Source organism: Lycorma delicatula, chromosome 7, assembly GCF_047948215.1.
Source record: "Lycorma delicatula isolate Av1 chromosome 7, ASM4794821v1, whole genome shotgun sequence".
Taxonomy (NCBI): domain Eukaryota; kingdom Metazoa; phylum Arthropoda; class Insecta; order Hemiptera; family Fulgoridae; genus Lycorma; species Lycorma delicatula.
In genome coordinates this window covers 14,111,365-14,124,802 of record NC_134461.1, presented here as the reverse complement: position 1 = coordinate 14,124,802, position 13,438 = coordinate 14,111,365, and the positions used below count along the sequence as shown (strand labels likewise).

General features: G+C 32.4%; 2 protein-coding genes across 3 annotated transcripts in view; both read left to right on the top strand.

Annotated features, from left to right (window-relative positions):
- LOC142328042 (uncharacterized) overlaps nucleotides 1-13,438 on the top strand; it is a 40,264-nt gene that overhangs the window by 26,314 nt on the left and 512 nt on the right. Inside the window, exons 6-7 of one of the 2 annotated variants that reach the window (XR_012757157.1) lie at nucleotides 3,009-3,106; nucleotides 6,314-6,890. Coding sequence is in view for 1 of the 2 variants with exons in the window: in XM_075371490.1 (XP_075227605.1) it covers nucleotides 3,009-3,106; nucleotides 6,314-6,541 (326 nt within the window). In the remaining variant the exon portion in view is untranslated. Of the gene's footprint in view, nucleotides 1-3,008; nucleotides 3,107-6,313; nucleotides 7,180-13,438 lie in introns of those variants that run through there. The other variant, XM_075371490.1, reaches the window with a different exon arrangement.
- LOC142327907 (uncharacterized) overlaps nucleotides 8,209-13,438 on the top strand; it is a 53,215-nt gene continuing 47,985 nt past the window's right edge. The window contains exon 1 of the mRNA XM_075371271.1: nucleotides 8,209-8,238. Coding sequence (XP_075227386.1) covers nucleotides 8,209-8,238 — 30 coding nt within the window. The remainder of the gene's footprint in view (nucleotides 8,239-13,438) is intronic.

The following is a 13,438-nucleotide window of genomic DNA, read 5'->3' as shown; positions in this document are numbered from 1 at the left end:
AATTGTAACAATAATATAAAATGTTACAAATGTTTTTATTATGCATTTATCAAACAGTCTATTCTGTATTATTGCTGCAATGAATAAAATGATAATTTTATTACAATTTTTTTCTTCAATTTATTTTTGTCGTCCTTTTCATTGTAACTAATGTTTACAAGTGCAGACTTACCCGAGTCTTTTTATCATTTAGATTTAATTAATTCTTCAAAAAAACCCTTATGGGTGGTTATATTACAAGAAATATATTTTTTGCTTTTTGCACATAATATTCCATTAGCACACAAACATTATATGCACTTTTATACTCTGTGTGTACGGAATAAATAAGTAAAAATGTTACTTATTACAATAAATATATGTAATGGTATAATGCTTGAGCATTCATTATCTGCATTATCATCATCAAGACTTTCGTCTTCATCAGGCTTTTCGTCTTTCAGATTCTTCATTGTTTAGCTGAATTATTAAAGGTTCGTCTTGCAGGTTGTCTGCTTACCACATTTCATTTTCTACTTTTTTCATGTGATCGCAGTAATTTTTCCATTGTGAAACACTGTAGCAAATGCCCTGCTTTATTATTAGTGCTCGTTCATCATCCATTTTAAATATGTTATATTTAGTCACAAACTTTTTAATCTGACTACATATGAGCTCAATATAATTAAATCGCATTGGTGGGTGGTAAACAAAGAACAATCGCTTTTTCTCCTTCAGCATTTCATCAGTGACACAAGTAAATTTATGTTTGAAAAAAAATTTCTTATTGAAGTAACTAAAGTTAGAGCGCCTCCCAAATAACCCATTCCTTTTGATGTAAGCCAATCCTTAATGTAATCCTTCTTTGAAGCAGTAGTTGGAATCTTTTCTTTCTTGAGTTATATGAGAGGATTATCCATAACAATAATGCTTCCTTCGGAAAGTTCTGCCATAATGTTGTCTATTAAACATTTTTTCAAAATGTGAGCTCTGCATTTCATCATGATAGTCTGTACTTGACTTTCTGGCCAGGAAAACTAAATTTCAGCCTTCAAGAAATCGAATCGAGGTCCTTTGAGACCTGCTATAAATCCTGCTATAAAAAGCATCCAAATTGTCATCATATTCAATCATCACAGATGTTACATTTGTTTTTCTGAAAACAAATTCAATATCTTTCATTAATTGATAAACACTCCTGAAGTTAAGAAGATTACTGTCATTATTTATTACAGCTAGATCCTGTGAAATGGTTGTGAAATGTTCTTATGGCACTCATTACAATCATTGTAGCTTTATAACTTGTTTTTCGTGTTTGTTTTTTTGCTCATTTAGAATGTTATAAACAGTAGCCCAGCTAGATTTAGTTGCCCCACAATTTTTCTCAACTACAGAATTAATACTGTTCTCAGGATTTGTTTTTAAGAAATAAATCATATTAGCTACATTAACTTCTTCCCACAAACGAAAATCGGCTTTCCTTTTTTGTGTGCATTTCTGCTGCTGGCTGAACTCATTTCTGATAAAAATAAATTAAAAACGAAATTAAATATACAGCATAAATGGATTAAGCAATTCTTAAAGAACAGTATACATTAAAAACTTAACTGTGCGGTATGCAAAATCACACACAGTCAAGAAAATAACGATTATGTAAATTTATGACGTGTCTAGTTTCAGTGAAATACAATAGCTGACTAAATGTTAGTAAGAAAAAGGATAGGTATTAAGGATTTTATTAAAAAGGGTGATATTAAGAAAAGTGTGAATAAGATCAGTCACAGCGTATATGATAGCTGCAATTTAACAAAGTATAAAAATATTGAGATATATATATATATATATATAAAAGAGATTTCTGTGTGAATCATAAAATTATAATCGTTTATTAATCATAATTAATTGTCAAAATCTGTCAACTGATTTATAAATGCATATGTATTAAAAAAAATGACATAATACATGTTAATGATAAAAATAAATATGCTGGAAATGTGAACAATATCTGTACAGTATGCGATATCAAATGTAAACATTGCTTTTCCCACTGTTGACTGTCAATTGGAATTTTTTTAAAAGAATAATACTTTGGTCTCTTCATTTAAACAACAATTCCCAACTAAACGTATCATTTAGTATAGATGATAAAGAAATTGTATCTTTATGAAATTAGTACTTAGCTTAATTAGTAACACATTGCAAAGCTATATAAAAATCCCATTTCAGGAACTATGAATAAGCGAACTAAAGATGTATCTACTTAAGATTAATTCAATGAACGACAGTTCTTAATTAAGAATTGTATTGTTAGTTTATTAAAAAAGACTTTTCTTTCAAATTAGTTGCAATTGAAAGACTGTTTTCCTTGTGAAATTTTATGAAAATTGAACTTTTAAAATCCATACTAAAGTGTTCTAAAAGTAACAATAAAGTAGATCTGCCCTGGGTAAGTCTAAAAGATTAAAATTTTCCAAAGTAAAGCATAATATTTTTTTAAAACATGCCCAACATTTAACTGGGGACTAGTGACAGTCTGAATTTTTCAGCCATATAAAAGTTTTAGTCATGAAAAGTTAAGAATTAATGTAAGAATTGTCATTCTATTTTTATGAAAGATTTTTAAAGACGTTTGATAAATGTGTATGGTATTTGGTATAGCCATCTCTGTGGTTTCATTATTCTCATTATTGAAAATTTCAGCGGAGGAAGAAAGTATAATAAAATTATTTACTGTAAACATAATGTTTATGTTTTTTATGAATTATATTTACAATAAACATAAGCACATAGATTTTCTTCCTTAAAAAATTCAATTAATGTACACTTAAATGAAAAAATAAATTATAATTTGGATATAAATAATTACACAATCTATTAATGTATAAAAGAGCAGAATACTGCTTTAAAATTTGTAAGTAATGAAGACATTCAGCAATAAAAGATAAATTGAAACTATTTCAGCAAAATTGTAATAGAATAATTTTTTTCATATCATAAACTGTTTAATAATTGTTTACTCTAATTTTCAGATGCTTTCATTCACATAATAGTAATGTGTGAAAACATTTTAGATGTTGAAAAAAATTTAGTTCAAGAGATTGACAAAATGCTAGCTTTCATTGTGGAGGTATTAATTCATTATAGAATTTTATTTGTAAATTAAGATGATGAAAATTAAGTTTAAATTTAAAATAAATATTTTATGCTCAATTTATTTAATAAGCAGACACAGCTGATTCTAATTAGCCAAAGCAACACTAACAGAAATTTCCAAAAGAAAATTATACACAGTAGTTAACATTTATTGGTCAAGCTCAAAAAATAACTGTCTAATTAATCATTGTTAACCTTAATTTGTGGAAAAACATTCTTACCTCATTCTGTTAATAAAAATTTTATGTTAAGAGCAAAGCTGGAAAAGTTTGCAACCCTTTGCCAGTTTTTTATTTAGCTTTTGTTTTAAAGTGATAACCCACAAAGATAATAAATTATGTTTGCATTATAGTCATGTTGAACTGGAGTTGTGAGAAAAAAAGGTAATATTGGAGTGCAGAGAATCCTTACATTTTCCATGAAACTACACAAAAGATCAGATACAGTACCAGCAGATTGTAACTGATTTCACACCACTGCTGGAAGAAGAGTATTGAAATTGCTGGTACTGCTAGTATTGGATTGCTGGTAGCAGAATAGTACAATGGCCCACAAAGCAAATAGCACAATATTGCTGCTGTGAGAGTTATTTGAGGAGAAAGTAGTTTCCTGTGATGACCAATTAGATCACTAGATGTATCCCCCACAAATACAATTGCCTCAATCCAGTTCACTAACCTCTCCCTCTTCATTGTCCGTACTTCACTTTATACATTTGGCTAATCTCTTCCTTAACTTGTGCTAAATTGAAACTTTTACAACATTATAATTCCTCCTTTTTGAAAAGCTTTTCTTGCTACTGCTATCCTTCCTTTTATTTCCACTTAGTCCTATGTCACCATACTCATATTTTTTTAATTTTCTAAGGTAGCCTTAATTTCCCTCAGGTAACCTTTTTGTCTTGAGGTTACCATCCTTACAGCTTACTGTTCCCTTAACATTTTATCCAAAGTACGTCCTCATGCAACATAATGTTATTGCTTTTAGTTTTGTCTTTCCCTCCTTAAGTCATTATTTAATTCATGTGTGTGTGTTACACACACACAGTGACACACACACTATCTGTCTCTCGCAGAGAGACAGACAGACAGAGAGAGAGAGAGAGAGAGAAGAGCTCTTTCATCTTCTCTTCTGAATTGCCTTCTTTCTTCAATTTTCTTTAGCATTTCTTAGTTATCTATGGTTTCTTGACTCTATTTCCATCAAAATACTTCCTCTGCTGCTTTTACCATGGTATTTTTATTCTCATTCAGGTTTCCTCGCTGTTCTCATTTTCCTTTCTGCTTTCTTTAATTGCCTTAACTAGGTTTGTCTATTATTTCCTCATCCAATTTTTTCTGCCTTTCCTGTACCTCATCTAATAAGATACGGTCTATTCAATAGCTTGTTTTGTCTCTAGAGATATACATGTACGTAATTTTCTGCTTTCATGTATTAACTTTCTCTCTGGGTAAAATTCTTCTAATCTGTTCTCCCTTCCATTCCTTACCTTAAGTCAAAATTTCCTACCGCATTTCCTTTTACATTTTATTAAATCTTAATCACAGTTATACATGTCTTCAATTTCTTTTTCATAATTCGATGTTGACATATATACTTGTAGTACAACTAAAGCATTTAATAACACCCAAATCCTTAATGATATTAATCTATTATCACATAACATACTTTCTTGCACCTGTTTTGTTATTTTATTCCTCTGCCGATTTTCATGGCGGAGTGATAGTGACTTCGTGTTGGCCTTTCATCTGGAGATCTCAGGTTCAAATTCCAGTCAGGCATGGCATTTTTTGCATGCTACAAAAGTTGGTAAATGTAAGAGGGTGTAAGTTTATTATTACAGTATAAGTAAACTAAAATAAAATAATTATTACTGTCCTTTTGTTTCTTTTTTCCCCAGAGTAGAATATGGTTAATTCTCCACTCTTAAATTTCACCCTATCCTATCCACCTTTATCTCTTGAGATCCTTTGTTTCCCCTTTGTCTTGACATTTCCAAGTTCCTGTATAAGTTCTCCTGAATTTCCCTAAGATCCTAAAGAGATTTTAACAAAAGAAGCCAATTTAGCACAGCAGAAAATATTGGACATGCTACTGCTCATAAAGCTGTAAGAAAAGAACTAACACTTTTGTCCTTGAAAATAATGTGTATTCAAGCACTGAAACTTACAGGTCATGCCAAGAGACTAAATTATTGTGAATGGTTTAAATGTTCAACCAAATTTTTGTAGGTATCCTCGAAATTTTTTTTTTACAGATGAAGCATAGTTTCATCTGGGTCAATGATTCGCAAAATAAATAACTGTGGTCAACAACTAACCTGTAATCAACTACACGAATAACACTGGTCAACATAAAATTTAGAACTGTGAAGGGAGTAAGTGTTCTATATAGTATTTTATATGCTGAATCTGAATATGCATTTTGAAACAACCCATCACGTAACGTTCTTGTTACAACCATCATTTATTTGTTCCATCATTCGTGGAAAAAAATACAAATAAGTTTAGTATGTCTCTGTTTGCTTATTCACATCTGATTTATATTATAATGCATCCTGTAGACCTACATTTGATTCATAAGTTGAATGATATCATTTCATGTCAAGCCATACATGTATATAGATTCGCTGGCAGACATGATGGCGCAGGGACTGAAAGCACTGTAAAAAAAATGTACTGGAAAGTGAACTAGCATTTTGCAAACATAGGCCTCTGTTAGAAGCGAATTAAACACATTGTCATTTACTGTATGTCTTTTGTGGTATGGTTATATAACAAAAATACAGGCTTCATAAACTTGCTGTAGCATACGTAATTGTTGAATTTTATTCTAAATTATTGATGTTGTGATCTACAGCTCTTTCTAATGTGTTATTTATGATCTGTTGTAAACACAACACACCAAGCAGTTCTAAGAATTTAATTTTTATTTTTAATCTAGTATAATCATTGTGCTGTGAAGAATCATCACACAAATCGCTTGTAAGTATGTTCTAGAAGTGGTTATTATAGAAACATTTATTGCAGTGTTTACGGGTATTTTACTTAGTGAAGTGAGTAGCTGTTAGTGATTCTTTTTTTATATTTGTTGTGTTGTTTTTATTTAAGGCTTTGACATAAATTTTGTGTTGTAAATTTTTAATATTTTGATATAGTAATTTTCTTTTAAAATGCCCAAGTTAGGAGGAAAAGGTACAGCAGTTCATATTCAGAAGAAATTGAATTCATTGTTAGTGAGGAAAACTGAAGTGCTGAATACGGTTGTTCAAATGATGAAAGTATCAAAACAAACAGCCCAAAAATTTACAGCAGAAGGTAAATCAAGTCAAACTGAGAAGCCATGCATATTAGTTTCGTCAAGCAAATGTGTAAATTGTCCCAGTATGGTGCAATTAAGATTAGTTTGACACCGATGCATTGAAGTGTTTAATAAATAAATTTTATGTAGTCGAAAAATGTGTTCCTACCGTAAAGAAAATTATACAAAAAGCTCGGGAGAGTGAAATTCATTTCAAAAGATTTTTAAGGAGAATATTACGTAAAATGGAATTTACATGGAAAAAAAACAGAAGCCAACTGTATAATACTGCAATGTCTGCAAGTATGTTGTCAATGTTGAAAAGAAATACATAGAACATAAACATAATACATAGTTATATGATATGCACAATGACAATTTTGTGACAAATGTGAATTCAAAATCTGATACAAGCTCTTTAGAATCTACATCAATAATTTGCGAGCTACATCAATAAAGTTAGTAAAAATAATTATATAATTACTTTAAAATAATAATAATAATTGGGATACTAGAACTAGTTTTAATTAAATAGCATTGTATGTATTTTTAGTTATAATATAATCTAGTGTTTTCAGTCAGCCTAACACCATGCTCAATGTTTGCTGAATGCTAGTAGTTTTTTGTGCAAACTTTTACGGATCGATAGTTATACATGTCAGTGAAATAGTTAAAAAGTAATTCAACGTGATGAGGATTTTCTTCAGTATGAGTTAAGTTCTATGTATGACTTTCTGTGTTGTTTAGTTGGGGTAGTGGTTGTATCATACAAATATTACAGATTGTTTCACAAGTGATGCCATAAATTTAGTTAAAGATTTTTATGACAGAACAAATTTTGGTATTACTTTATTGAACATCAAAATTTGTTAAGTTTTGTGTATTTCATGCTGTGCTTTATTGCACTCCATGGTTAAACAGTTTTATGATGTATTTTAAGTAATTCTGTATTTATAAATTAAAACTTAATTATTTTTACAATTAAATAAGTATTTCTATAATAATGTTTACTTTCAGTCATTAAAACATCCAGTTCTATGTTAAATTAACCCAATGATTAATTTGCCTTTTGGCATACCTATTATTTGACGAGAGCCTACTAACTGTTATGATGATTGCTAATTTTGCTTAAAAAATGTTATCGGTTTCAATTCAAACAATAAAAACAGTATTACATACCCAAATGTTCGTTCAGATACGAGACCAGTACTTCATGGTGTTAATTTATGAATCCAATCGCTTCAATTTCTTGTAATAATATTACTAATTCCCCAGTAGGCTCAACTGATGAATCCTCAACTTCAATTGACATTAATTACATTACAGAAGAAACAAATACTGAACCTCACATCACACAAGGAGAGCTGAGCGATCTAATTTGTGACTTGTATTTGTCGAAACAACATACAGAACTTCTAGGTTCATGTCTCAAAGAATGGAATTTGGCTACTAAAATTTCAGTGTATGTTATTCATGATCAGTATTCATATATAGACTCGTAAGAGAGAAGCTTAAAGGAAGTGTTGTTGCATAATTCGGATAAGTTTTCTTCTACGTTGGTAGAACATTCTGTAGGAATAAAAGAAACTTATTAAAGTATGTAAAAAATTTTAAAAGCTATTAAGTATGACGAATATTCATAGCGAATCATTGCTGACCTGAAGGCTATAGGGCTTCTCGGTCTTCAGAGTAGCTTTACAAAATATGTGTTTATGGGATAGTTGGGTTACAGAAAACAGTTAAGACTTGCCAAAAAGAATACCCCAGGAAAGGATAATGTTGTCAATATTCCCTTTACCGAAGCAGGTTGTATTTTACCACCTCTACACGTAAAAGTAGGCCTGATGAAGAAGTTTGTAAAGCATTAGATAAAGATGAAGACCGCTTTAAATATTTAGGTGAAGTTTTTTCACAATTAAGTGAAGCCAAATTAAAAGAGGAAATATTAATTGTGCTTCAAATAAGAAAATTAATTGTTGAAAATATATTTGATTTGGGTGACATTAGCGACGAACAAGGAGAAAGGTTCCACCAAGTTATATTGCAGATGGGAGCGTTATCAAGGCAGATGGGATGAATATTATGATGAGTGACTACTGCTGGATGATAAAAATAGAAGACTTCACTGAACACAAAAGGAAAATAAGAAAAAAGAAATTAAGATAAACGTAAATGTCTGTAACATAAAGGTAGGAAGGAATTTTAATTGTTAAAATTTATAAATTGTAATTATTATTTTTGTATTCTATTATATAAGTTCCACAATATTTTAAAGGGTCATAACTAAAAATCTGAGGGTGATGAAGAAAAACTGATTTCATAAACTGTTTTAATAAACATAGTCAATTAACAGAAGTGGAAATCAATCAGGGTTAGTTCCAACAAGATGGCGCCACACGCACACAGCTAATCAGGTCAATGAATTTTTTACGAAATGTCTTCGGTGAACAAATCATTTTGAGGGGTTTTTAGCCTGCAAGATCGCTCAGTCTGACTCCTCTAGATTACTTTCTACGAGGGGCAGCAAAACAAACAGTGTATCGTCACAGATCATGTACGACTGACAAACTAAAAACTGCAATAATGGCATACATATGAGACATTCCAGTACATCAGCCGGTTAGTGTCTGAAAAAAAATTGAAATGCGTGTATAGTTTTCAACACCGTTTATAAATTATTTACGATTATTATTATACCGAATTTTATAGAATAAAATCATTTTGAAATTTAGAAAAATGTATGGAGCATATTTTTGATTTTGTATACATCATACCAGGAATAATTATATAAAGAAATAAAACTATAATTTACACACATTACTACCAAGTTCCTCCTCTATGAATCATGAGACCTTGCCGTTGGTGAGGGGGCTTGAGTGCTCAGGGATACAGAGTAGCTGGACCGAAGGTGCAACCATATCGGAGAGGTATCTGTTGAGAGCCAGACTAAGGAATGATTCCTGAAAGAGGGCAGCAGCTCTTTCAGTAGTTGTTAGGGGCGTGAGTCAGGACGACTTAAACGGCCGTATCAACATCACTCAGTCCTCTGAGTACTGCGCAGCTGAAAGCAATGGAAAACTACAGCTGCTTTTTTTCCAAGAAAATGTGGCTCTGCATTTTCACATATACAATAATGGAGGCGCCTTCCTTGGTAAAATATTCCGGAGGTAAAATAATCCCCCGTTCGGATCTCCGGGTGGGGACTACTAAGGAAGGGGTCACCAGAAAATTAAAAAATAACATTCTACGAGTCGGAGCGTGGAATGTTAGAAGCTTAAAAAAGGTTGGTAGGCTAGAGAATTTAAAAAGGGAAATGGATAGGGTAAACGTGGATATAGTAGGAATTAGTGAGGTTCGGTGGGAAGAGGAAGGCGACTTTTGGTCGGGTGACTTTAGAGTAATTAACTCAGCGTCAAATAATGGGCAGGCAGGAGTAGGTTTCGTGATGAACAAGAAAATAGGGAGGAGAGTGGAGTATTTCAAGACGCATAGCGATAGAGTCATTGTAATAAGGATAAATTCAAAACCTAAACCGACAACGATTGTTAACGTCTATATGCCTACAAGCGCCCATGATGATGATGAGGTAGAATGTGTATACGAAGAGATTGATGAAGCAATTAAACACGTAAAAGGAGATGAAAATTTAATAATAGTTGGAGATTGGAATGCAAGCATTGGAAAAGGCAAGGAAGGAAATATAGTGGGTGAATACGGGCTGGGCAAAAGGAATGAAAGAGGGGACCGACTTATAGAGTTTTGCACGAAGTATAATTTAGTAATTGCCAACACCCAATTTAAAAATCATAATAGAAGAATATACACTTGGAAAAAGCCAGGCGATACTGGAAGGTATCAGATAGATTATATCATGGTTAAGCAAAGATTTAGAAATCAACTCGTTGACTGCAAAACTTACCCTGGAGCAGACATTGATAGCGACCATAATTTGGTGATAATGAAATGTAGATTGGGGCTTAAAAACCTGAAGAAAAGGTGTCAGATGAATCGGTGGAATTTAGAGAAGCTTGCGGAGGAGGAGGTAAAGAAGATTTTTGAGGAGGACATCGCTAGAGGTCTGAGTAAAAAAGATAAGATAGAAAATGTAGAAGAAGAATGGGAGAATGTTAAAAAGGAAATTCTTAAATCAGCAGAAGCGAACTTAGGCGGAATAAAGAGAACTGGTAGAAAACCTTGGGTTTCAGACGATATATTGCAGCTGATGGATGAACGTAGAAAATATAAGAATGCTAGTGATGAAGAAAGTAAAAGGAACTATCGGCAATTAAGAAATGCTATAAACAGGAAGTGCAAACTGGCGAAAGAAGAGTGGATTAAAGAAAAGTGTTCAGAAGTGGAAAGAGAAATGAACATTGGTAAAATAGACGGAGCATACAGGAAAGTTAAGGAAAATTTTGGGGTACATAAATTAAAATCTAATAATGTGTTAAACAAAGATGGTACACCTATATATAATACGAAAGTTAAAGTCGATAGATGGGTGGAATATATTGAAGAGTTATACGGAGGAAATGAATTAGAAAATGGTTTTATAGAGGAAGAAGAGGAAGTTGAGGAGGATGAAATGGGAGAAACAATACTGAGATCTGAATTTAAGAGAGCATTAAAAGATTTAAATGGCAGAAAGGCTCCTGGAATAGACGGAATACCTGTAGAATTACTGCGCAGTGCAGGGGAGGAGGCGATTGATAGATTATACAAACTGGTGTGTAATATTTATGAAAAAGGGGAATTTCCGTCAGACTTCAAAAAAAGTGTTATAGTAATGATACCAAAGAAATCAGGGGCAGATAAATGTGAAGAATACAGAACAATTAGTTTAACTAGTCATGCATCAAAAATCTTAACTAGAATTCTATACAGAAGAATTGAGAGGAGAGTGGAGGAAGTGTTAGGAGAAGACCAATTTGGTTTCAGGAAAAGTATAGGGACACGGGAAGCAATTTTAGGCCTCAGATTAATAGTAGAAGGAAGATTAAAGAAAAACAAACCAACATACTTGGCGTTTATAGACCTAGAAAAGGCATTCGATAACGTAGACTGGAATAAAATGTTCAGCATTTTAAAAAAATTAGGGTTCAAATACAGAGATAGAAGAACAATTGCTAACATGTACAGGAACCAAACAGCAACAGTAGCAATTGAAGAACATAAGAAAGAAGCCATAATAAGAAAGGGAGTCCGACAAGGATGTTCTCTATCTCCGTTACTTTTTAATCTTTACATGGAACTAGCAGTTAATGATGTTAAAGAACAATTTAGATTCGGAGTAACAGTACAAGGTGAAAAGATAAAGATGCTACGATTTGCTGATGATATAGTAATTCTAGCCGAGAATAAAAAGGATTTAGAAGAAACAATGAACGGCATAGATGAAGTCCTACGCAAGAACTATTGCATGAAAATAAACAAGAACAAAACAAAAGTAATGAAATGTAGTAGAAATAACAAAGATGGACCACTGAATGTGAAAATAGGAGGAGAAAAGATTATGGAGGTAGAAGAATTTTGTTATTTGGGAAGTAGAATTACTAAAGATGGACGAAGCAGGAGCGATATAAAATGCCGAATAGCACAAGCTAAACGAGCCTTCAGTAAGAAATATAAGCTGTTTACATCAAAAATTAATTTAAATGTCAGGAAAAGATTTTTGAAAGTGTATGTTTGGAGTGTCGCTGTATATGGAAGTGAAACTTGGACAATCGGAGTATCTGAGAAGAAAAGGTTAGAAGCTTTTGAAATGTGGTGCTATAGGAGAATGTTAAAAATCAGATGGGTGGATAAAGTGACAAATGAGGAGGTATTGCGGCAAATAGATGAAGAAAGAACCATCTGGAAAAATATAGTTAAAAGAAGAGACAGACTTATAGGCCACATACTAAGGCATCCTGGAATAGTCGCTTTAATTTTGGAAGGACAGGTAGAAGGGAAAAATTGTGTAGGCAGGCCACGTTTGGAATATGTAAAACAAATTGTTAGGGATGTAGGATGTAGAGGGTATACTGAAATGAAACGACTAGCACTAGATAGGGAATCTTGGAGAGCTGCATCAAACCAGTCAAGTGACTGAAGACAAAAAAAAAAAAAAAAACTACCAAGTTATATACTTGATACATAAAAAGTTATATCAGGATTTTAATTAGTTATAAGGTCTTTTGGATAAGGCAACAATTTTAGTTGCACACATGGCCATAAATTGATTCTCCAATATTTCCGTTGGCAGCGCCGCTAGCAAAGATGAGAGTCCTGAACAGAAAGGAATCTAGTTTAGCAGTTTGCTGAAAGTGAATTTGCACAACATGCGTTCCATACAATGTTGTAAGTGACATTAGCATTTCTCCATGGGATAATCATTTTGAAATTATCATATGTCTATGTAGGTATTTCTTTAAAGTGGTAGTTTGTAGGCTGGCCCACAAACTAGCAATGCCGGTGATGGCAGTTGGAAAAGTTTTAAGGAAATTTACATATGCGTCCATACTGTATGCTTTGAAGCCTACTGACTACTGTGACTTCGCTGTCTAAATATTACACTATGAAACTGACTTTCTTGATTGTAATGTTTTTAATAATGAATCAACATTTCATCTTAGTGGGAAAGTTAACGTACATAATGTCCATATCTCAGGGTCAGAATATCCCAATTTCCTCAGCTGCAAGATGGACCAAAGAATTTTATTTGATAACAAGATTGTGCACTTCCGCATTACTGAATCTGACCCAATGTCACATTTCCTTTGGGGTTTTATAAAGAATCTTGTGCATGTGTCTCCGACATCTACTCATCTAGCCGATTTGTGGCACTAGATTGAAGCAGCTGTTGCACGCCGATTAAAGTATGCGACGAACCGTCTGTCAGTTGGATGTGTGGCACATGACAAAAGGTGCTGTGTCCCATTGAACACTTGTAGGGAAAATTTGTTAAGAGTTACTCTTTCATAGACACTAGATAGCTTTAAAACTCTGATATTCTCTTTTGTTCATC